General features: G+C 35.7%; 7 protein-coding genes across 11 annotated transcripts in view; 3 read left to right on the top strand and 4 right to left on the bottom strand.

Moving 5' to 3' along the window:
• Positions 1–3,201, bottom strand: part of LOC105949167 (glycine-rich RNA-binding protein 4, mitochondrial) — a 96,532-nt gene extending 93,331 nt beyond the window's left edge. The window contains exons 1-5 of one of the 2 annotated variants that reach the window (XM_088817159.1): positions 3,083–3,201; positions 2,455–2,523; positions 2,266–2,372; positions 2,087–2,149; positions 1,575–1,646 (exon numbers count right to left, since the gene is read on the bottom strand). In XM_088817159.1, coding sequence (XP_088673285.1) covers positions 1,602–1,646; positions 2,087–2,149; positions 2,266–2,372; positions 2,455–2,523; positions 3,083–3,176 — 378 coding nt within the window. In that variant the 5' untranslated portion in view covers positions 3,177–3,201 and the 3' untranslated portion in view covers positions 1,575–1,601. Of the gene's footprint in view, positions 1–1,522; positions 1,647–2,086; positions 2,150–2,265; positions 2,373–2,454; positions 2,524–3,082 lie in introns of those variants that run through there. The other variant, XM_012972456.2, reaches the window with a different exon arrangement.
• Positions 1–22,614, bottom strand: part of LOC105949199 (NADH-ubiquinone oxidoreductase B8 subunit) — a 96,768-nt gene that overhangs the window by 1,385 nt on the left and 72,769 nt on the right. Inside the window, exon 2 of one of the 2 annotated variants that reach the window (XM_088817160.1) lies at positions 65–164. In XM_088817160.1, the coding sequence (XP_088673286.1) occupies positions 65–150 (86 nt within the window). In that variant the 5' untranslated portion in view covers positions 151–164. Of the gene's footprint in view, positions 1–64; positions 274–22,614 lie in introns of those variants that run through there. The other variant, XM_012972491.2, reaches the window with a different exon arrangement.
• On the bottom strand, positions 3,442–4,240 carry LOC105949166 (histone H2A). Its single transcript, XM_012972455.2, has 2 exons — positions 3,934–4,240; positions 3,442–3,838 (listed from the first exon to the last, which is right to left on the bottom strand). Exons 1-2 carry the CDS (start codon positions 4,141–4,143, stop codon positions 3,593–3,595), a joined length of 456 nt encoding a protein of 151 aa, XP_012827909.1. The 5' UTR covers positions 4,144–4,240; the 3' UTR covers positions 3,442–3,592.
• On the top strand, positions 6,902–9,651 carry LOC105949140 (actin-depolymerizing factor 2). Of its 2 annotated transcripts, none has more exons than XM_012972418.2 (3): positions 6,902–7,192; positions 8,822–9,087; positions 9,181–9,651. In XM_012972418.2, the coding sequence occupies exons 1-3, from the start codon at positions 7,190–7,192 to the stop codon at positions 9,329–9,331; spliced, it is 420 nt and encodes a 139-aa protein (XP_012827872.2). In that variant the 5' UTR covers positions 6,902–7,189; the 3' UTR covers positions 9,332–9,651. The 2 variants fall into 2 exon arrangements, with proteins under 2 accessions (XP_012827872.2, XP_088673284.1); XM_088817158.1 differs by having other exon boundaries at positions 7,055–8,305; positions 8,439–9,087.
• Positions 9,642–12,775, bottom strand: LOC105972689 (Pentatricopeptide repeat (PPR) superfamily protein). Its single transcript, XM_012997665.2, has one exon. It carries the CDS (start codon positions 12,685–12,687, stop codon positions 9,985–9,987), a length of 2,703 nt encoding a protein of 900 aa, XP_012853119.2. The 5' UTR covers positions 12,688–12,775; the 3' UTR covers positions 9,642–9,984.
• LOC105949204 (hypothetical protein) lies at positions 13,841–17,298 on the top strand. The gene is made up of 11 exons (XM_012972498.2): positions 13,841–14,145; positions 14,347–14,431; positions 14,921–15,114; positions 15,217–15,299; positions 15,827–15,872; positions 15,971–16,027; positions 16,125–16,179; positions 16,283–16,383; positions 16,476–16,539; positions 16,675–16,808; positions 16,908–17,298. Exons 1-11 carry the CDS (start codon positions 14,068–14,070, stop codon positions 17,079–17,081), a joined length of 1,071 nt encoding a protein of 356 aa, XP_012827952.1. The 5' UTR covers positions 13,841–14,067; the 3' UTR covers positions 17,082–17,298.
• ALB3 (63 kDa inner membrane family protein) lies at positions 18,487–22,287 on the top strand. 2 transcript variants are annotated; one of them, XM_012972370.2, is made up of 11 exons: positions 18,487–19,125; positions 19,390–19,500; positions 19,707–19,781; positions 20,285–20,345; positions 20,458–20,531; positions 20,641–20,745; positions 20,953–21,060; positions 21,142–21,245; positions 21,484–21,633; positions 21,724–21,856; positions 21,959–22,287. In XM_012972370.2, the coding sequence occupies exons 1-11, from the start codon at positions 18,811–18,813 to the stop codon at positions 22,058–22,060; spliced, it is 1,338 nt and encodes a 445-aa protein (XP_012827824.2). In that variant the 5' UTR covers positions 18,487–18,810; the 3' UTR covers positions 22,061–22,287. The 2 variants fall into 2 exon arrangements, with proteins under 2 accessions (XP_012827824.2, XP_088673281.1); XM_088817155.1 differs by having other exon boundaries at positions 21,721–21,856.

The following is a 22,614-nucleotide window of genomic DNA, read 5'->3' as shown; positions in this document are numbered from 1 at the left end:
AAATCAAAATTAAGAAAATATTCGAAACAATGAAACAATTGGATGAACATCAAATGGAGAAAACCTAGTAGAAGAGCTGGAAGGTGAATTAGGTGAGAATAAGATGCGAAGCTCCTTGAGATTTCGAGAAAGCTGTCCCCTCCACGCCATTGTTGAACTTCTTTGCCCCTCTCTCTCTCTCTTCTCGCTCTCTCTCTCTCTCTCTGTATGAGTTTTTGTTCTTTCGGAAAAATGGAATGGGTAAATGAAGTATTACCCTTACCCGCTGCAACTTATGAAGAATTTCGCTTTTAGTCCCTGGAATTATTATTATTCGAAATCTAATCCCCAAAAGAAATTGTTGATAAATTAATAGTTTGGACTAGCAAAATTTTATTAATTTAACGAAATATTAAATATTTAATTAATAATTTAGTAGATTTATATCGAGCAAAAGAAACTATTGTCTAAATGAGGTTATAAATTTATCGAGGTTCTACTGTATTTCACTAATATAATATCGCCATTTCCTTTTATCGTGTTCCTCGTTAAATCGTGTTCCTCTTTGTATTTAACGTAACTTTTTAATAGCAATGTAATTACGTAAAATTGCGATAGATCATTTTTTATTTTTATTTTTGCTACTCAACTACTAAACCATACTCAGCATTTACTCGCAACAAAATTGGCACTCTAATGAAACTACACCGAGCAGAATGTCATCGTAGACTTACACATACATATATATGTAAATAACTCAATACGTGTCAAATGAGTATTACTCGATTGTTGAATATTACGGTCTATGAGATGTTGTCTATAAAAATAACTACTCGCTAAGCACACACACATATGAGTTTGTGTTATTATGACGGTACAGGATCATCCGGTGTAGCATCTACAAAAATTGGATATTACTCAATAAACTTTAAAAAAAATAATAATAATAATAATAAAAAGAAAAAAGAAGAAAAAAAAAATCTAATATGTTAATCTGAAAACTAGTTTTTGCAGGAATACATTTTATATATAAAAGCGCGTTTATCCAACTAACAACATCTTCTGTGAATTCGAATGTACTTCTCCCTCCTTCACCACTAGCCCTGAAACCAAAGATACTATGTATAAACATTTCAAAGCAAACATTTTCAGCTTATTTATATTCATTTAACAACAATTTAATCTATTTCTTATTTGTTATATTTATATTTATTACAATCAAATATTTAAATAAAGGGCAAATTACGGCCACCCCCCTGAGCTATGGTCAAATTACGAAAACCCCCCTCATGTTTGGGTAATTACAGCTACCCCCATCAACTATGTATTTATCTTACGAAAAGACCCCTCCAGAGGTAAATTTAGGGATTTTAATTCGGTAAAACCGGACCAAAATTTCGGTACGCCAACATTTCATACCGTTTACCGAACTAAATATACGATTTGGTTCGGTAAATAACCGAATTACATAAATTTTACGTAAAAATATTTTAAAGGAGGGGGGTGGCTGTAATTACCCAAACAATAGGGGTTTTTTCGTAATTTGCCCATACATCAGGGGGGTGGCCGTAATTTGCCCTTAAATAAATGCTTACCAGAACCTAAAGAAAGATGTGATGTAATCATGTAATCTGTGTTCCATTTGACGCCGGAGTTTGGCTACGAAGCTACAAAATAAAATGCAGCCGATGAAATTTTATTACCGGATTTGCCGTTCAAAAGAAAGAATGAAGATAGTTTAGCTTCTGCAACCTAAGCCTTCAGTCGGAGTTCCGTTATCATTCAAGAATTTGTATCCCAATTCTCAGTCACTAAATGGAAGCTTATAAGCATGTGCGAACTTCGTTGAGTCAATCTCGTTTTTTTCCGTCAAAGTGCAATCATGCGTCAATTTATACTATAAACAGAGTATTGAACGAAAAGCCAACTTTTTTTTTTTTTTTTCAGTTTTCGACCGACAAATCAGTTGCCATAAAAAGTGCATTTTTAAGGTAGGATACATGATGAAAATGGAATTAGAATTTATGAACGATCGAACTTTAATTTTCATAAATCGAGCAAGTGATATAATGAACTTAATAAAAGCAAAAGTTAACTAGTGTTAGACCTGAGTTGATTGCTTTCCGTCCACGTGGCCGTAATGAATACGGATATTTCTGCCATCCAGTAACTACCAAAAAATAAAAGAAATAAAGAAAAGAAAAAAACACGCATAAAAATCTAATGAAGATGAAAAAAAATTCATTAAACACGTAACGAAAAATATATCTGAATACACGAGCATACCTGGCCATCCATCTCCTTTAAGGCTTTGTTTGCTGCCAACTCAGAAGAGTAATGCACAAATCCGTACCCTCTCGATTTTCCACTTACGCGGTCACATATTACCTTAACTGCTAATATTAATATGAATCGTTACCGTTTGAAAAATAATGTGAAATAAGTCGAAAGAAAATGTTATAGTTTAGTGCCTACCTTCAATTATTTCACCGTATTCATCAAAAGCATCCTTCAAAGCAGTTTCATTTGTATCATAAGAAAGTCCTGGAAATAAAAAATAATAATAAATTTAAAAACAGATTGTATTAATTCAGATACAAGCGATGAGCTGCTTACTATATATAACAGTGCAGTTCGAAGTTTTAGAATGTGACGAGCGTGCTAAAATTACGGCGTTTAAAATGGTATGTAGCTGCGAAGTCCTGAAGAATGTTATTTATTTGCTGTTCGATATAAATTTCATTGGTATTCTAAGAATCTTTATGGTTTATCAATGTGGAACTATTGAATTTACGATAAACATTTACGACGATTTTATACAGGAAAACAACTGAACAACTGTGAACATTAGATATCCTAACTTGAATACCCAACGTTCTAATTTGAAATGCAGAAATACTTCTCAGTGACATTTTATCAAACAGGTGCAAGAATCACAATTAAGATCCATTTATACATTTCATGTCAACCGTAATAGTTCTGCAATCATCATGAATGTGTGTGTGCGTGTGTGTGTGTGTGTGTGTGTGTGTGCGTGTGTGTGTGTGTGAGAGAGAGAGAGAGAGAGAGAGAGAGAGAGAGAGAGAGAGAGAGAGAGAGAGACCTCCAACAAACAGACGAGTGCAAGAACGCCGCCATGTGAGCCATCTATGGAGGGGAGACGAAAAGCCTGGACAGATCCTACTCAGAGAATGCATCCTTGTACGGAGAAGATTCAAATTCCTTGAATTCAAATTCCTTGAAAATCAATCGAACGAATTGTAAATCAATGTTTATTAAGGGCAATTTAGATCTTTCTTTTCTGCAACAACTATTCTCAGCCCAAATAGAAACCCTAGAAATGAAGCCCCAATTTATTTAACCTTTTGACATAAAATTCACATCATCAACACAAAAAATTAAAATTAACCAAATATAATAAATAAATAAATAAATAAGGATAAAAGAGAAATTCAAAGACGATAAGAGAAGAAATTGATTCGATTCACTAAATTCATACTACATATAAGGTTTAATCACCAGAACTGCGTAATTACAACCTACAGTTTTTTTAAGCCCAAAAACTCCATACAAATAAAAAGAAAAACCAAATAACCCCAAATTCTAGAACAAACTAAGCCGCGGCTTTCTTCGGGGACTTAGCAGCCGGCGACTTCGGCTCCTTGATCGGCTTATCGCCGCCGGTCTTCTTCGGCAGCAGCACCGGGTTGATCTGCGGCAGCACGCCACCGTGAGCAATCGTCACACCCTGCAACAACTTCCCCAGCTCCTCATCGTTCCTCACAGCCAACAGCAGATGCCTCGGTATAATCCTGCTCTTCTTGTTGTCTCTCGCCGCATTTCCAGCCAATTCCAACACCTGTAATTTCAAAACCCTCGTTAATTTTTGAAATGAAATTATTTTCGACCGGAGATCTGAGAGAAAGGACTTTTTTTATTTAATTTAGGTTTTACCTCAGCAGCTAAATACTCGAGAACGGCGGCCAAGTAAACCGGAGCTCCGGATCCGATCCGCTGGGCGTAACGGCCTTTCTTCAGGAAACGGCCGATTCTGCCGACGGGGAACTGGAGGCCGGCTCTGGCGGAGCGGGTGACGGACTTCTTATTCGTGCCGCCAATCTTCCTTCCGGCGGCGCCTTTCTTAGGTTTTCCGGCAGCCTCCATGAAATGACGATTTTGCACCGGGAACTAAGCGAGATTATAAAATATTAGTAGAAGAGAAAGGCTGCTTTGGATGGTGATGAAGTTTCAGAAAATGTGGGCGTGGTTATATAGGGGTGGGGGTGGTGGCATCTGGCTTGAGATTGTGCGATTACAGCCATTGGATTCGGATTGAGTGTCGATCCGCGTCATGTGAAATGGACCAATAGGAAGCAAGTAGGGAATTTTGAAATTTTTGATCGAGGGAATTCCCGCCTTGGATTTTTTGTTTTCTAGGCCCTTTGTTTAGTATTATTTTGAAATTTTTCAAAATAGAATATTCTTTGAAAATTGTTCCTCTCCCAGTCTCACCTATTTTTTTCTTTTAAATAATAGTATTACTTGAAAATATAGTATTACTTCAAAATAAAGTATTATTTGAAATTTGCTCCTCTCACCTATTTTTAATTTTAAATAAATTTCGCAAAGGTCGATTTTTTATAAAAATCAAATTACTTAGATCATGTTTATAGGAGTTTTTCGCGGGATGTAACGAATTATTCCGCGTAAGCTATTACGTACATTTATTGATGATGGTTAGATCAATAGTAGTTATGTTTGTTTTTTTTAAATAAGTAATCGTTATTTCCGAATGTGATACATTTGTCGTGCAAACGTGATAATTAATATGAGATTTTAGGATAACATAAAATGTTTCATAAATGCCAAGTCAAATCTAGAAAAAAGAGATTGTCGAACTTTTTCTCTTACCATATGTAATAAGTTCACGTGGAAAGTGAGTGGCGGCCATAATTCCACGAAAAATAAAATATATATCGCAATAAGAAAAAATGCTCGATTTCCTTCATTTAACTTTCTAATTGTATATGGAAACGATTTTCCGATTTAAAGAAATCGTTTTGACTTGATCAATATCATCAAATTCATTTCTAACAAAACATACAACGATTAAGTATATCAAATCGAGAGAGGGGTCTAAACTAGATTGTGAGCCGATAATCGCTTTGGTCAAACTCAACAACGTCTCGTGACTTGTTTAAGATCAATCATTATTTAATTCGGTCAATGAGTTATTCAATGCGACCCCTTGAATTACGGACCATTTACATCAAAACTATCGAAAGTCGAAACGATAAATTCATGTATTTTTTTTGTTTTTTATTTTATTTTTCCATAAATTCAAATTTTAGTGGTTGTAATAGATTCACAACCACATTTAAACGATCATTTTGCAACGCTCGAACTTTGAGTTTTATAACTTTTCAACATTCGAGAATTTTTATAGTTGTAGATCAACAACCATGATTAAGTAATCGACTAATCGTTACACAACACTCACATTCTGAACTGAACTAAACGAAAGTATAATTAAACATCCAAGAACATGTTGAACTCATTTGAAATAAGTTATAATTTTAATACCTAAGTACATGTAAAGAATCACACATTAAAATTTAGAGGCATCAACCTTCAAACTTGCATAAAGGGTGAAGATTATCGTAACCATGGATTATTTATATACTACACTCATTGGAGATTATCCCGGATGATTTTTTACAGTTAATCGACATATACTAATGTGAGTGTCTGAGTGTTTGTAATTGGTAAAAATCTATCAGTATATTGCACTCGATATAGCATAGTATAAACCTCGACTATTTATACATGTAATCTTATATATAAAAGAAAGAAACGCTGGGCAACCTTAAAAAACCCTAATGATATTTCTGTAATTATTTATTTTTAATATTTTTTCTCTACTAATTTCTAACTATAATTTTTAACAATTATCAAAATTAAAAACTAACCCGTCTTATATATAAAAGAAAGAAACGCTGAACAACCCTAAAAAAACCCTAATGGTATTTCTGTAATTATTTTTTTTAAAAAATATTTTTCTCTACTAATTTCTAACTATATTTTTTTAACAATTATCAAAATTAAAACTAACTCGTGAAGAATCCTACCTTATTGTTACTTATGTAATCATTTATTTTTAATATTTTTCTGTAGTAATTTTTTAACTATAATTTTCAACTATTATTAATCTCCTATTTTTCATCAATATATCTCAAATCTTAAGGGATAAAGCTAGAAATTCAATTTTTTAAGTCTTAGTCTATTTATTTGGATTATAAATCTTAATATGTAAGATTTAAAAAAACTAATGTTATATAAAATATGAATAATACTACATTATTAAATTTTACTATATTAGTGTCCTATATTTTCTTATTATGTATTAAATTGATTAATTTTTTGTTTACTATTTAAATATATTCCGGTGCATCGCACGGAGGAAAAATGCTAGTTAAGTTGATATTAGTTAGTGACCCTTACGTGGGTTTAAATGTTCAATTAACTTAATTGGGCCCTAATAGGCTAGCAATCGTGGAGTTGGGCTTTCCACAGTTAAAACGTATAATTTAGTTTAGGGCCCATTAAGCTATAAAATAGTGTTCGTGTTCGATTCGATAAAAAATCGGGTCGAATTCAAATGATATTCAATAGAACTGCACATGAATCGTCTTCGGGTAATTTGATTTTTTCGTGTACATATTTTTATCATCCCTTCTCTCTTATCGAGCTCAAACTGTAATCGAGTTTTACAATTTCTATCAAAAAAGTGTTATCAAACTTGATTCGTTATATTAACAAACCGAATTTAAACGAACTTTTAACCGATCATCTCGAACCAAATATGGAATAATTCGGAGTCAAAAGCTAGTATAAACTACAAAGCAAAGAACAATTCACAATTGTAAAAGGACAATGTAACCAAGCTCGCAGCCGAACTACATAAGGTGAAGCGGCGGGTATCAGGGGTATAATTGACATTTCACACTTCCGCTATATTTTTGCTTCTCTTCGCTGTGAATAAAGTCATCTGTAGTCTTTTATTCTTCTCTCTCTTTCTCTCTTTCCCAATATCTACTCGCAAAACATACACACGCGCGCACGCGCAACCCTTTTTTCCGGCCCTAAATCTTCTCTTTGAAGAAGCTTGTCAAAACCAACCTCGATCTTCTCCGATTACAACTCGGTTACCATGGTAATGAGCTTTCGCCGCTATTTTTATTTTTTTCACTTTACTGTATTATTACTTTATTTTGAGATAATCATTTTTTTAAGTTAATTGTGATTTTTTTTTGTTCCAACAATTGATTTTCGATTCGAGATCTTTGTGATTTCTGGAATCGGAAAGCCAGACAGTATTTTTTTTGGGCAGCTGGGTTTGATTTGGGTTTTCTGGTCATCATTTTTGTTTTTCATTTTTATAATCTTAGATCTGATTTGGTGTAATTTATGATTTTGTTTGCCGAATTTGTGTTTGCCACATTTTTTTCCGTACAGATCTTCTTGTATTAAGCGTGTAGAGTATTAATTTTTATGATTTTTTTTTGTTAAAAATATAATTGCCTACTGCGTGATACTAGGGTTTTTTAGTTCAGTGTGAGTTGTGAAACCCTATATCTGCATAGGTTCCGTATAGGTTACACGAATAGCTTCACCTATCGACTTTAATGAATCGATTGTACTACTTGATGATCACTTTTAAGGAGGAAAGTATAATAGTATAATTATTGTATATTGGCTCACATGAAATTTTTATGTCGATTTAAATGTAAACATGACACGGATTTGGAGTGCACATTGTCAACGTTGTATGTCTTCTGACGATTACTACTGAATTTGAAATACCACGTTCTTCCATGTGGCATCTATTTGACGTGTTGAGTCGATCTTTGATGCATTTGGCTTTTAAGACATGGAAGTTTGTGTAATGGAATATTTATTGCCAGTGCCGGTGATATCTTTATGCAATGTCTATTTGCTTGATTGGTGATGGATTTTAAAGAAATGATTCATGGAATATTTAATATATTTGTAGAAACAGATGCCGCATGAAACAAAGGGTTTAATGATTTTTGTATGGGAGGTACGAGAACTGTGCAAAGGATAACATGTGAGAGGTGGGGTAGAGAATGGACGAGAGTTTCGATAAAAAAGGGTTTACAGGAGTGGGGGGTTTGTTTGGTTCTTAGTAATAATGATGATGAATAGTGATTTATGTCTGTAACTACCTTTTGTTTTACGGCTTCCTTCTTCAAAATCACCGATGCAAATATTTGTATATGGAAACTATAAGAGTGAAGGCTTGATAGTGGCTAAATCTCTTTCAGAACATTATCCTTCCCTTTTCCTTCTACTTCATTACATAATTTCCAGTATTCTTACATAATATAATTGCAATTAACCATACACCCCTTTAAAGTTTCCAATTAGTGTTGTTTTAGCTCGGTACTCGAAAGTTCCAAAGCAATTTGCAAGAGCAGTGAAATTTTTTGTTGTCGTCTTTCTGATCGCTGAATGCCCTTTAATGTTGTCGTCCTACCTTGCAGAATTAATCAGTTGATGCATCTATACATAATTCATTTTTTTCCTTAAACATACTGGATTGAAAAAGAGTTGCGTAGCTGCCTTAATTTGCATATGTGTGTGTGTGTGTGTGTGTGTGTGTGTGTCGATGGTGGTTTGTGCCATTCTCTCCTCTGAATAATGAAAAAGATTGAAGCCCACACTCTGAATATGTAGTACACTCTTGCAAAGATTAATCATTACTGTTTTTCAATTCTTTGAAACTTTGTTCATAAAATTTGAACTTGTTTTGTGGATATAGGCTAATTCAGCATCAGGAATGGCAGTGCACGATGACTGCAAACTGAAGTTTATGGAGTTGAAAGCTAAAAGGACACATCGCTTCATAGTATACAAGATCGAGGAGAAGCAAAAACAGGTTATCGTGGAAAAGCTCGGTGAACCAATCGAAACTTACGAGGACTTTACTGCAAGCCTTCCTGCTGATGAATGCAGATATGCAGTTTTCGATTTCGACTTTGTGACCGAAGAGAGTGTCCAGAAGAGCAAGATTTTCTTCATTGCATGGTAATAAATATTCCTTCCTTAATGGTGACAGTTATTAATTTCAAAATATCGAGGCTTTGTCTAAATTGTGTTGTACATTATATGTGCCATAAGGTCGCCTGATACAGCAAAAGTGAGGAGCAAAATGATCTATGCCAGCTCAAAGGATAGGTTCAAGAGAGAACTTGATGGAATTCAGGTAGAGCTTCAAGCCACTGATCCGACTGAAATGGGTCTTGATGTTTTCAAAAGTCGTGCTTTTTAAAAAAAATCTCGAGTTGCAGCAAAGTAATGATATACGAATCTTTGCTCTACTTAAGGGGGGACAAAAATGTTAATAGTTTGTGGAACTATGCTATGCAGCCTCTGTTGTCGAAGTTTTTATTTCTTTAGTACGGTCGTTACGTAGAACAAATTTCGTTATTTTGGCTATTTTTCGTTTGTGGGTTTATTTTATTTCATTTGACTACATGGGCCGGATAAACCATTATCGGATTGGTTTATATATCCGTCCTGGAAAATGTATTCTTGACTATTTCCTATTGGCCTCCTGATTTCAAATTGTTCTGTTCTGATTTTGTATAACAGCTTCGATTACTTGTTTTGATTCTGTTGTGGAGCAATCCAACGTGTGGAGAACGGTTTATTACATGCTACACCAGGTTGATCTTTACCATTTATTCACACACACACACCCATGTTGGTGTGTGTGTCGATGAATGGTACAGATCTATTGGGTGTCAATTCTGTTTTGAATCATCAAAGAATAATTACATCACGTATACATGCCCCGCGAGTGTAGAGTCAGAGGTCGACTCTTCTAACATTCTTCTACATTTAGATTATTAACCTATGTTAAACTACACCCTACAATTTGCTCATAGTCCTAACAAAAAATGTAACAATCATAACAAAAATTTATCTTATCTTATTCTCTGGTCTGCATTTCATAAGATAATCATATGTTGCCCTAGTTAACTTTAAACCTCTCTTCACCATATCACACTGAAACTCAAAAGCCTTGCCAAACTCTCCAGCTGCACAGCATGCATTTATCAGAAAGTTATACGCGATTCCATCGGGATTAATATCTCGTTCCAGCATCGATTCCCATAACCTCAAAGCTCCTCCCAAATCACCCCTTCTACAATTCTCGTACATAATAACCGAATAACTTATACAATCCGGTGCTACACCATTATCCGACATTTCAACTAAGGTTTTAAAAGCTTCATCGATTAAGCCCAATTTGCAAAACCCCCGAATGATCATATTGTACGTGATTGTGTTTGCAAGAAACGCTTCAAGCATTTCCTTATGCAGCTTTATAGCCTCTCCCATGTTCCCTTCTCGAGTAAGTTGATCAAGAAAGCATCCGTAAGTTATTCCATTAGGGTTTATCCCACGAAAAATCATTTCTTTGCACAAACTCTCTGCCTTGTCAACAAATCCAGCTTTGCATAAATTATTAATCATTGCAGTGTATGTCACTACATTTGGGGGAAACCCTTCGTCTACCATAAGTTCCCAATGAGCATTTGCCATTTTAAGATTTCCATCTCTTCCGTATTTGTCGATGATGCTAGTATATACAACATTATCGGGCCTCATTCCTAAATCATGAATCTCTTTTAGAATTTCGAGCAATAATTTTGTGTCCTTTTTGTCGAGAATTGCTTGGATAATTATAGCGTAGCATATAAGATCCATGCAGATACCTCTTTCCTCCATCTCTTTACGAGCGCTTAATGCTTCGTTCAATCTTCCTTCCTTGCAGTAACCGTGCAGAAGTGAAGAGTAACACAATTCATTCAACTTGTGGTGTTTTTTGTGCAGGTTGTCCATGAATGCTTTGGCTTCGGATACCATGCCTTTAGAACAGAGCCCTTCGATTAGGGGCCTATACGTAAATGTATCTGGTGCAAGACCCTTCTCCACCATTTCGTCGAACAATTCAAAGGCTCGTGTTAAGTTACCCACCCTGCAGCTCCCTTCAATTAGAACATTATACGTCACCTCATTCGGAGCAACACTCATTTCCGCCATTTTCTTGAACACGTCACAAGCTTCGCTCAACATATTTGCATGGGTAAAACCGTAAATAAGTGCTGTGAATGTATGAACGTTCGGCGAAATCCCTTTTCCTGTCATCTCGTGATACAGCCTAAAAGCCTTCTCCACTTCTTTCTGCTTGGAGTAACCATCGATCAACGATGTGTACGTCACCACAGTGGGGCCCACTCCTTTTCGTTGCATTTCCTCAAACAGCGCATGGGCTTCACTCAACTTCCCCAATTTGCACTGCCCACTAATTAGCATGTTATATGGGTAAACGGTTGCTTCTATTCCTGCACCGAGCATCTTACCAAGAACGGAAACGGCTTCGTCTACTTTTCCTCTTTTGCAGAATGAATGAATGATGATGTTATAACTTACATCGTTTACGAGCAACCCCTTTTTTTCCATCTTCAAGAAAAGCAAATCCGCTTCTTCTACCTTGCCATCTTTACACAAGGAGTGAATCATAGCATTACAAACATATATATTCGGCATTGCCCCAAGTTTCCCGACTTTATCAATCAAATCATAAGCTTCACTAACCTCACCTTTCTTTCTAATTCCATCTACAACACTCGATAAAGCCTCCTCACTCGGAACAATCCCATAATGCACCATCTCATTCACCAAGTCTCGCGCAAGTCCAAACTCGTCCACTCTACACAAACCGAGGACCAAAGTGCAATATGTCACAACATCAGCTTTCAAAGACTTGAACCCTAATGTTTTCTTGATCTCAACGGCTTCCCACACTCTCCCACTCTTACATAGCCCATGAATCAACACATTATACGCAACCACATTCAATTTGCAATCTCCATTCTTCTCAACCGAGCTAATGATTTCCTTTGCTCTATCGTAATCTTTCAATTCACACAAGCTCCTAACGACAGCAGTGTACACATAAACATCCGGTCTTAGCCCGTCGTTTCCCACGAACATCTCATCGAACAAGACGAGCACCATATCGGATCTCCTTATTCGGATCAACCCATTCAAGACCGCGCTCACAGTCCGCACTTCAGGAAACAAACCACATTCCTTCATTGACTTCACAACAACAACCGAATCGAGAACCTTTCGACTCTGGACATAGCTCTGAATCAGTAAATCGAAAGCGTACGCCGAATAAAAATCGAATCTTTTATAGCAATCAAACAAATTGCGAAACACAACAGCACTCTGGTGGTTCTGTTCTCTATCTAATAGGGTTTGTAAGAGCGACGACGCCGGCCAGTAGAGCCTGGACTGGACTAAGGAGTGGGCCAGCAAGCAAAACGACGCCGTCGAGTGTCGGAAGTTTTTGTGGAGGCCGAGGAAATTAAAGAAGCGGAGAGCTAACCTCGAATCGTGGAGGTTATGGAGGATGAAACCCTCGATGTGGAGGGGGGTGAGGCGGGCGGAAATGGTGGGGTTGTCGAGGGCAATTGTCCAGCTCTGCTTGCTCCGTGCGACGTCGTTTAGCAGTGCTAGGAAATTTTCGTCATCATCTTTTGGGCAGCGGCGGTGGGGGGCGGGGGGCGGTCTGGAGAAGGGGATTCGGGCTCGAATGGGCGGCCTCATTTCTCAGAGGGATTTTCAGGCGCCCATTGGAGTTGAAGTCTGCTTTTGTGATTGGATTCAAACAAAGAAATTGTGAAATGAGAAATGAGTAATTTTAATTAGCAAATGCTCCCTAATTATGTTTTAGCATTAACATAATTATGTTTTTTTGTGCAATTCCGTAATTTATTTGTTTTTTATTCTTGTAAATATTGTATATTGCCCTTATTTTATATTTTTTTTTTAAATGTTATATAATTGATTTGATTATATCAAAATTTTATCCAAATATTCTATAATTATTTTGTATTTTTTTCAACAACTTCTTTAGGTATTTTAAATGGATTTTAGTTACTTTTCAATTTAAAAATAAATAAATCATATATGATAAATTAATTAAGAAAACAAAACGTATATCGACATTTCTCATAAACCCAAAACAAAAGAAATACTAGATTTTGTTTCACAATCCTCCAAAATCTAATTAGTCAGTCTATAAACATAATATATGGTCGACCAAGTGAGTTACTTCAAACATTAGCACTCTGACACCTAAGTTAGAACACCTCAAAAATTCAAATAAAAATATACCCGAATAGAAATAGAAGAGAGAGAATGTTCATGTTAATGATCTATTATTTTGAGGATTATGAAACTTTTATTTATAGAAAAGACATTTCGAGCTATGCCATAGTTTTAATTTAATTAACTGAGTCATTTCAAATCAAATATATTTCTCCAAATTTTAGTGCCTAAGTCATCATCATCTCGTCGGCCACTTTCAACTCGTATCAGCTACTCCGAACTCGTAGCTCGTCAACTCGCTTGTCATCTCATCAACTACTCTCAGCTCGTAGCTCTTCAACAATCTCAATTCGTCTAGTGACTTGTGTTCTACTCCTCGGGCCTTAGGTAGTGCTAAATGAGGCCGGATCAGATAAGAATGCGACTTTTCTTTGAACATAATTAACTCCATTATTTTTAATAATTTATTTGGAAGGTAAAATAGAGAGTTTATGGGTGGTGAATTTAGGATTTTTAAATTAAAAAATTGATAGTAAAATATAAAAATAACAAAAAGGTGGTGAAAAATGAAAATAGTATTAACTCTTTCTTTCACGCCACGTCATCATAAAGGACCTATATGGCTAATTCTGAAGGCATCCAGTTTGCTGAGTCATCAAAACCACAATAAATTACAAATAAAATGGAAAACCAGATTTCATCTCTCTCGATAACAAGCAATCCCCCATTTCTACAATCTCCACTCTCCTCAGAAATTGACATTTCTGTGAAATGTGAATATATATTTCTGTATCTATACTATACGTACGCCTCCGCAGTAGAAATATACAGGACCGGTTTTTTTTTTTCGTTCGAAATGATTTACATTTGATCAGAATGCCACCGTCGTCTACGGCTCGCGGCTCGGCTTATCTCACGGCGCTCGCCGTCGAGATTGAGAAGAAGCTCCGCCGTGTATGTAATTTTCTCAATCTGTATCGATTTTATGGGGGTTGTGCCTGTTTATGTGATGATTCCTTTTTTTTTTTTTTGCCTCCTTATAAAACCTTTAATTTAAATAAATTACCTTCCTATTTGGTACTTTTTCGGTGGTTTAATTTAATTTTTTAGTGATTGATTGATATTGGATATTAATTTTGGCTGTTTATCCTGCAGGCGTTGGCTTCTCCTTCGCAGAGGCGAAATTTGTTGCAGGAGTTGTTTGCGGACGTAGCTTTGGAAGTAGATGATCGTGCGAAAGGTAAAATCATAGGAATTATTTTGGTGCACGTTTTTCTCGTTTTTTAGCACTTAATTGATAAGTTCATAGATACTGCATGCCTTTACTGAATTTAATTTGAATTCGAAGCAAAACTGCTAAGGAGAGGTTCGATTTGTTACATATATAGAAGAAGCCGGCAATCAGTTTCGATGCATATTAATATCTTGGTAATTTTCTTTGGCATGTTTAACTAGAAATATTTGTGCCTGCAAATAATTGTTGTGAATTGTGATGTTACTGCTTTCAGTGTCCTGTAATCGAATTTAAGACGCTGTTTCTGTAACTCGATTATTGTTTGTTTGGTTTCAAATAACCTCTTTCAACCTATTCGATGAGTTCTGTTAGCATTATATCTTTTCTATTGATCTTGTATTTTAAGATAAGATCAGAGAGTCCGGACAATACTTTCGGTGGTATTAGTGGTTCTAACATTTGAAGGGTACTTCTCTCGTTTTCACTCAAAAACAGATATTATTTTTGGCGAGGAAGGTTCAATTTCGGTGGCGGACGATAGGTATGGTGGCCCTATATGCTTTTACGATGTTCTTGCCGATTATTTTGTTAGCATGCCCCAAAATGAGAAGTCAATCCTCGATCTGATTGTACAACATTGGAGCCAGTCGTTTGCATCAAATATTTTCTCTCTTTTGTTCCACAAGTGGGTATGTCTTTACTCTAGCGCGGAAGTTTCCTTGATTTCAGTGACAAATTGAAAATTCTCGTTACATCTCACCAATGTCTTAAGTTGCACTTTCACGCTGCAGCTGTTCGAGGTTCAACTTGAAAATCCTGAGGTCCTACTCCGTTATTCTTCTGCACTTGTTCAAGGTTCCACAAACGTCTTCTGGTAAGAAGATTTTACGTGTTGCTTAGCATACTAAGTGACTTTCGCATGCTATAGTGTGATTGAAGTCAAGCATGTTCTTTAATTTTCTCAGTCAGGTAAAGCTAGTAGCAGTTTGATAACCGTTGTCAATGGCGCAGCTTTCTTTGAAAAATCTAAATTGTGATTTTTGCAATGTGGTAGGTAGTACGATATGAGTGAGTTTTCCTAGTAAGAAGTAGAAGAAATGTGTTCCTGGTTTACTTCTATTAAGAAACATGCCTCTCCGACTAACTACTTTCCGCTTTCCGTGTTTGCATGATCTATATCTCTTTCTTTTTACTTCCTCGAAACTCCTAAATTTTTTGATTACATCCGATGATATATACCTTTTCTGTTTGAGAATGTTATCCCTCTCCCAACACACACACACGACACACACACAAATCACTTCCTTCGACCTAAAGAGAGCAAAATATCCTTTCCTTTTCTTTTACGCCTTAGAAATTTGATTGAGGCAGTTGTCTTATATCTAATATGCATGAATCCAGGATAGATATCCAAACAAATGCAAGGCGTTTCCAAAGTCTATTTCAGGTGAGATGTTTTTCATAATATAAATTTTCACTGTTATAATTCTTAAAATTCCTCGTTAGGTATGCACTTTAGGACCTCACCTTTGTCAATGGTTGTAGTATCTCCTAGAGGAAGTTGCTCTATATTCTGACAGATTAAAGAAGATCCCGTTACAGGTCTCGAGCATTTTATATTGTTCATCGTTATCAGATTCTTATGTTTTTTTCATGAAATCATATTTAGCTGTAACTTGATTTTCTGGTCATTTATTAGGCTCAGAGAGACCTGTTTCTTCTTCTCTCAAGGTTCATGTTCTTTTACAACTCAGGTTGATTAATCTTTCAACATATATTTGCTTACCTCAACAGCCCAATTGTATGTTCCGTTTTCCTCAATACTTGAAAACTTATCTTAAATGTGAATCTTTACAGTTGACAAGCTTGAAAGCTTTTTGAAGCAGTTTCCTGATTTTCCAAACGCTTTCTTGATCGGTGGTCCCTCAGACATATTTGTAACAGAATTGGCTGATCAGGTAACAAACGATGTATACTTTTGAAGTTTTATTCACAAGCAGGGAGACTAAGTCGACTACTCTTTGTTCTAAATTGATATCTTTGCTGTCAGCTTCAAAAACTAAAGGTGGAGCCAGTTCTTCTGCATTATCTCTCTGAGCTTAAAGTTCTCCAAGGTAAGGACTGCTAATTTGTAATCGTGAGCGGCATGTTTAACGAATTGAGTTGTTTCTTTTTTCCTTTTTTTTTTGTATCGAATAAAGTAGTAACATCACTTTTGGTAATGCTTTTATTTTATTTCTTTTCGACAGGTCTAGAACTTAGAATGACAACTAGTACAAGACTGAAAACATGTCTGTACAGCTTCACATCGCCCGGTGGTCCAATGTATCCAACGAGAGCTGTTCGTCATGCAGCATGGGATGCCTTGGATTGTCTTTTTCCCGTGAGTGATTATTGCACGTAATAAAGTATAATCTATCAAGTATAATTATTCTTGTGCCGAAATTAAGTGTCAAATATAACTCGAAATACTGTTTTACAGGTTGGGAGGTACCCTCGGCATCTTATAAGTCTCTTCTTCCGATTGCTATATCCATGGTACTGGCCCTCGTCTTGTTGGAACTTTGTAATTTCTTGTTTACAAGCTGTTTTATATTCTCTGTTGAGGTTGGTTTTTTCTAGCTGGGAAAATCTGAGAAAACCGAGACAATCGTAAACTTAGATGCTTGCATAATGTTTGAAGCTTATCGAGGTAAGTTTGCGCTCAATCTGCTCGCTGGGTTCAAAAGAAAATGTGTATTATGTAATGATCTTTTCGTGTAATAATAAACTTGAAACTTGGACACTGGATTCGAACTTTGATATTTAAGTATTCCGCTCGGTGCCTGTTTTTCGTTAGTAAATACTAAATGGCTTAGCTAGTCTTTGATGAATTATTGATATTTATGAGATACAGATTTTTACAGATTAGTAAGTTGTTTATGATTTTTATAGGGTGTGTTTGGATAATAAAATAAGTACTCTAATTTACAAAAAAAGAAATGGAATATTTGTTCAGCATCTACTGGTCTACTAGTTGTTGAGCGTGGAGTCTCATCAACCATGCAGCTACACCTAATAAATTAAATTCAATCTCGTGGCGTACTTAATTTTGTGTCTGAATTTTCTTCAGCTAAGGGTAAATTTAATTTAATATCTTCCGGTCAGAGTTATTAAAGGTTAAATATTGAAACTTTAGTGCATTACTTTGATCAAAGTACATGAACTCGAAGAGAACAACACGTCGGTCTCGAGTAATGTTTACATATATCTTAAGGCCTTGTTTGGTTGGTGAGATTAGTCATGATTAAATAAATAATTGGACTTTGTTTGAAGTTTGATATTTCAATAACTTGCTGGATTAACCTGTAAATATTATGTAATCATACTTTAATACAATTGAATTTCATTAAATTATTTATTTTTATGTTAGTTAATCTTATCTTGCCGAGGCCTTAGAAAAACTCATTAAAGATTTTTTTGGGAGGATTATAGTACACTTTTGGTCCGATTCTACTTTTGGTGCCCGTTGTTCCAAAGTTAACAAAGTTCACTTCAAATGTTCAATTTTACACATTTGGTCCTCGCCGTTATATAGCCGTTAGCATTTAGCAAGTAACGAAAAATACTATTATGGGGCCAAAATTAAATTTAAAATTATTTTGTGGCTGAAAAATAATTAGAAATTTAAATTATACTGTTTATAATTAATTTTTTAATAATATTAAGCATAGATGATATTTGTGTAGTCAATTTATTGTTTTATAATTAAAAATTTAATTATAAGTAGTATAATATAACAATATTAAGTATAATTAAAAATAATTTGTTTAGTTAATTTTATTTTGTTGTTATTAAAATTTATATTTTTCAGTCCAAAAAAAATTAAAATTCAATTCTGACCCCATAATATTGTTTTTCTGTTACTTTCTAACGGACATGTAATGGCGGTAATCGAAAGTGTTTAAAATTAGACCTGGTGGTGAACTTTGTTCACGTTAGAACAACGAGGATCAAAAGTGGAGTCGGTCAAAATACGAGGGGTCAAAAATGTAATTCTCCGGATTTTTTTTTTTGGTAAGAATGACAACATAAATATTTTAACAACCTGATATTTATTCGTGTAACTTCTTAGCCTGACCGAGGGATGCACGAAAAGACTAAAATACCCCTACCTGCATGCCTGGATCAACGCCCCACACACAGACAAATCCTGAAAGAAATGAGATACGGATAACACTTTGAACAAATATTCTTCCTCCACAATTATTTCCCCCCAATATCCCATCCACTCATCACCTGTAAAAATCTCTGCTAATTTTCGGTGATTGAAGAAGAAGAAGAAGAAGCAAAGCCGGATTTTCGGATAATCGAATTTCCCCCCCTTTTCTTTCCGGTGAATTTCCATGGCGAGGGCTCTGATTTCATCCCCTTCTTTCTTGGGTACTCCTCTTCTCTCCTTCCCCCGCCATGGATTAGTACCTCGGGGCAGACGCATCAGCACCAAAGTTAAATTCAGCCTCCATCAGCTCCCGCCGATTGACAGTCAGATTGACTTCGGTGCGATTTTTGAGAGAGCTGAGAGCTTGATGTACACACTCGCCGACGCTGCCGTGGCGACGGCGGACGGAGGCGGGGCGGCGTCGGACTCTGCTGCCGTTGTTCAGAAGAGTGGCGGGTGGTTTGGGTTTATTTCGGACGCTATGGAAGTTGTGTTGAAGGTAACGGCTGATTTTCGCGATTTTGGGTTTTTGACGAGCTTTACTTTTAATTAGTTATACAAGTGAAACATTGAACAATATAATCATTTATCATGATGTATGGTGATCGAAAGACGATGTTTTGAGCTGGTTCGTAATAAAATTCAATAACCAAGAATTTGAAGAACACTGTTCAATTCATTGCCATTGAGATCCCTTAATTCAAACACTTTTTGTCAAGGCATTAACAGAATTCACGAACACGAAAAACTTTACTTGCATCAGGTACTCAAGGATGGATTTACAGCTGTCCATGTGCCGTATTCTTATGGGTTTGCGATAATACTGCTCACTGTTCTTGTTAAACTTGCCACGTTTCCATTGACCAAGCAACAGGTACTCTTGCTTCTGCAAATATTGCTACTCAGTTTTCTCTAGCCTAATTTGTTTATTTAACTATTTATGTTTCTGGGTGTTGAATTACTTTATTGTGTGTATGATTTCTTACTTCTGCCTTCTGTATGATTATCTTCCTTTGATAAATATCGATTTCTATCTAAATAGTATCTATTGAATAATCTTAAATTGTTTATATATATAAGGTCGAATCAACGCTAGCAATGCAGAATCTTCAACCAAAGATCAAAGCTATCCAACAAAGATATGCAGGAAATCAGGTGAGCATCTTCACCCCTGTTATATGAAAAACTATCAGCTTCTTGAAAAGGGAATAACATGATTAAACATATTATCGGGGTCCATTGATAATCATAACTATTGTGAAGACAAGGGAAACATAAAATACAACTTAGCAGTTTTAACATAATTGGATGAAGGAATGGTTGGTTCTTATTTTTAAAGGATCTTCTCATGGAAAACTATCACAAAGTGCCATAGTAGACTGTTATTTTATAAGGATGAATCTATCTGAGACACTTTTGAGAAGACATATAGGATGAATTAATTGATTTATTGGACATGGCAAAATCAGTTGAAATCCGTGTGTAGATGATTTGTTGTGGAGGTTGAATTAGTTACAGTTAATAGACATGCTGGTAGAGCTCTTCTTACTCTGTTGCTTAATTTTGAGGCTTGATATACAGAGATAAATGTCCAATATAGAAGTCTTACAATTTGCCACCCCTGCGTGGGTGAACTAACTGTATATTAAATCTTTCAGGAAAGAATACAGCTTGAAACTTCTCGTTTATACAAACAGGCAGGAGTCAATCCTCTGGCAGGTACTGCTCCTAAAGTAATTCGTTTGTGGTGGAAACAAGTGAATTGCTATTGCTATTGTGGTTTGTCGCAGCAGATTTATACTGTTTTTCTCTCTTAAATGGACTGTTACAGGTTGTTTCCCTACATTGGCTACAATACCAGTCTGGATAGGCTTATATCAAGCTCTTTCAAATGTGGCAAATGAGGTACACCAGAAACTGGTTCAGCATAGGCATATTTACTTTGCCCGATTTATCATTCCCGGAGCTATTATGACATAATTTTGTTTTTGTTTTCGTCCAAATTATTCATCAGGGACTGCTAACTGAAGGATTCTTTTGGATTCCTTCTCTGGGAGGGCCAACATCAATTGCTGCTCGGCAAAGTGGATCAGGAATCTCCTGGCTATTCCCATTTGTGGTATTGAAACTAACTGGTCTCCCAAGCTGTCAATTAATTTAGAATTTTCTTCTTTGTTTGGCATTTTGTTTCTCACCCGTTTTCTGTCCTTGCTTATATTACCTGAAATCATATTGACCAGGAAGATAACTTCAGCTAATGATGTCAATTATTACTGCATTTATGGAATGTATGAATAAAATGTATATTGCATTGCCAATTTTGCAGGACGGGCATCCACCACTTGGTTGGTATGACACTGCTGCATACCTTGTTTTACCTGTTCTTCTTGTTGCATCGCAGTTCGTGTCAATGGAAATAATGAAGCCTCCACAAGTAAGTTTCCATGTAGTTTGATCCGTGTGCATTAATACCTTCTGGCCATGTGGCACTGATATCTTAATCCTGTTTTGGTAGACAGATGATCCAGCTCAGAAGAACACGATGATTATATTTAAGTTTCTCCCACTCATGATTGGCTACTTCTCTTTGTCTGTTCCATCCGGATTATCGATATACTGGTAAGTTTCATTATTTATTAATCCTATTTCATACACGGTGGCATGCATGTGATACTCATATGTAACGAGACTAATCTAATTTTTTTCTTCTTCTGTGGGAACATTTGTCATTCATAAATTGTTTTTCTTTTTTGTACCAATAAACTGTTTAGGCAATTGCCTTAATTAATTTATTGCACACTGGCTGCCGATCTTACTATATAACTTAATACAATCACTAACGAGTTCAATATTTTAGGTTTACAAATAATGTTCTTAGCACAGCACAGCAAGTATGGTTACGTAAAATGGGAGGTGCAACGCCTGCTGTGAGTGAGAATGCTGGTGGCATAATCAGCGCTGGACGTGCAAAACGATCAGGTTCTCAGTCGGAGCAATCGGGTGAAAGGTGGGCTTGAAATTTAAGATATATTTTTTTATAATTCTTCTGCTTTTCCAGAATGTTCTTCAGTGACTAGAATTACTTTTTTCTTAGCAGATTTAAACAGCTGAAAGATCAAGAAAAGAAGAAAAAGAATTTTGCACTGCCTGCAATTGATGTTCAGGCTTCACCTTCAGCCACAGCTGATCCCGAGCCTGAAAATGACTCAGACGATGAAAATGAATCGAAGGTAAACCTCCGCTTATCTTTTCATATGAAATGATTTTCTAATTGTTCTTTTTTTTTTTTTTTTTTAAATTTATTTAAGAGTGTATTTTGTTTCTTCGAGCAGGATAAGGAAGTTCTTGAAGAAGCATATGCTTCTAGCAGTACCAAACCAGTTCCTACAGTGCCTAGGAGAAGTAAGCGATCAAAGCGCAACCGTTCGGTATGACTCTAAATAAATTTTATAGTTACAGTGAACCTTCTGTATATTTGTTGAAAATTCGAAAAATTGATACATAGTGACCATTTTGTTGCCGGTCATTAGTATAAGTTACAGCTTTGATATCACGAACATTAATTTATTTGTTAGGTGTCAAGTACACCTAATTTGTGTAAATCAGAATTTCAGAAGTTACAAATATCATAGAGACATGGATATATTTTATTAGGACGAAACCGATAAGATCAAACAATTATCAAAGAGTATTTAGCACTGCTCTATATATATATAGTAGTTGAGCTCATATTTGGAAAATAAGATCAATCGAATCATCTAACAGTTCAAACTAAAATACAAGTACTCTGATCGTAAGATCGATTTATTGTTTCTAACCTCCAACAACTAACAAGACATACTTAAGAGTTGTACAAGAAATTACTTCTGCATTTATTTTAATCAGGCCCTGGTTGGTGGACTACTATTTCCAACTGGGCTCGGTTCAGATGGTCTCTTACGAACAACCTTCTTCTCATTTGCCTCCCTCGTGTTTCTCTGTTCGTCGA

The sequence above is a fragment of the Erythranthe guttata genome, chromosome 4 (genome assembly GCF_056151865.1).
Source record: "Erythranthe guttata isolate IM_541 chromosome 4, IM_541, whole genome shotgun sequence".
Lineage (NCBI taxonomy): Eukaryota > Viridiplantae > Streptophyta > Magnoliopsida > Lamiales > Phrymaceae > Erythranthe > Erythranthe guttata.
The sequence above is the reverse complement of the archived record's forward strand: the minus strand, read 5'-3'. Positions and strand labels throughout refer to the sequence as shown.

Excerpts from the sequence above, each read along its gene's own strand:
- LOC105949140 (XM_012972418.2), top strand. Across the intron at positions 9,088-9,180 it reads AAGATTTTCTTCATTGCATG|GTCGCCTGATACAGCAAAAG; the intron begins GTAATAAATATT and ends ATGTGCCATAAG.
- LOC105949166 (XM_012972455.2), bottom strand. The coding sequence starts at position 4,143 with ATGGAGGCTGCCGGAAAACCTAAGAAAGGCGCCGCCGGAAGGAAGATT. Across the intron at positions 3,839-3,933 it reads TCGAGTATTTAGCTGCTGAG|GTGTTGGAATTGGCTGGAAA; the intron begins GTAAAACCTAAA and ends TTGAAATTACAG.
- ALB3 (XM_088817155.1), top strand. The coding sequence starts at position 18,811 with ATGGCGAGGGCTCTGATTTCATCCCCTTCTTTCTTGGGTACTCCTCTT. Across the intron at positions 19,126-19,389 it reads CTATGGAAGTTGTGTTGAAG|GTACTCAAGGATGGATTTAC; the intron begins GTAACGGCTGAT and ends TACTTGCATCAG. Across the intron at positions 20,746-20,952 it reads CCTGGCTATTCCCATTTGTG|GACGGGCATCCACCACTTGG; the intron begins GTATTGAAACTA and ends CCAATTTTGCAG.
- LOC105972689 (XM_012997665.2), bottom strand. The coding sequence starts at position 12,687 with ATGAGGCCGCCCATTCGAGCCCGAATCCCCTTCTCCAGACCGCCCCCC.
- LOC105949204 (XM_012972498.2), top strand. The coding sequence starts at position 14,068 with ATGCCACCGTCGTCTACGGCTCGCGGCTCGGCTTATCTCACGGCGCTC. Across the intron at positions 15,873-15,970 it reads GTTTCCAAAGTCTATTTCAG|TATCTCCTAGAGGAAGTTGC; the intron begins GTGAGATGTTTT and ends CAATGGTTGTAG. Across the intron at positions 16,384-16,475 it reads TAACAGAATTGGCTGATCAG|CTTCAAAAACTAAAGGTGGA; the intron begins GTAACAAACGAT and ends CTTTGCTGTCAG.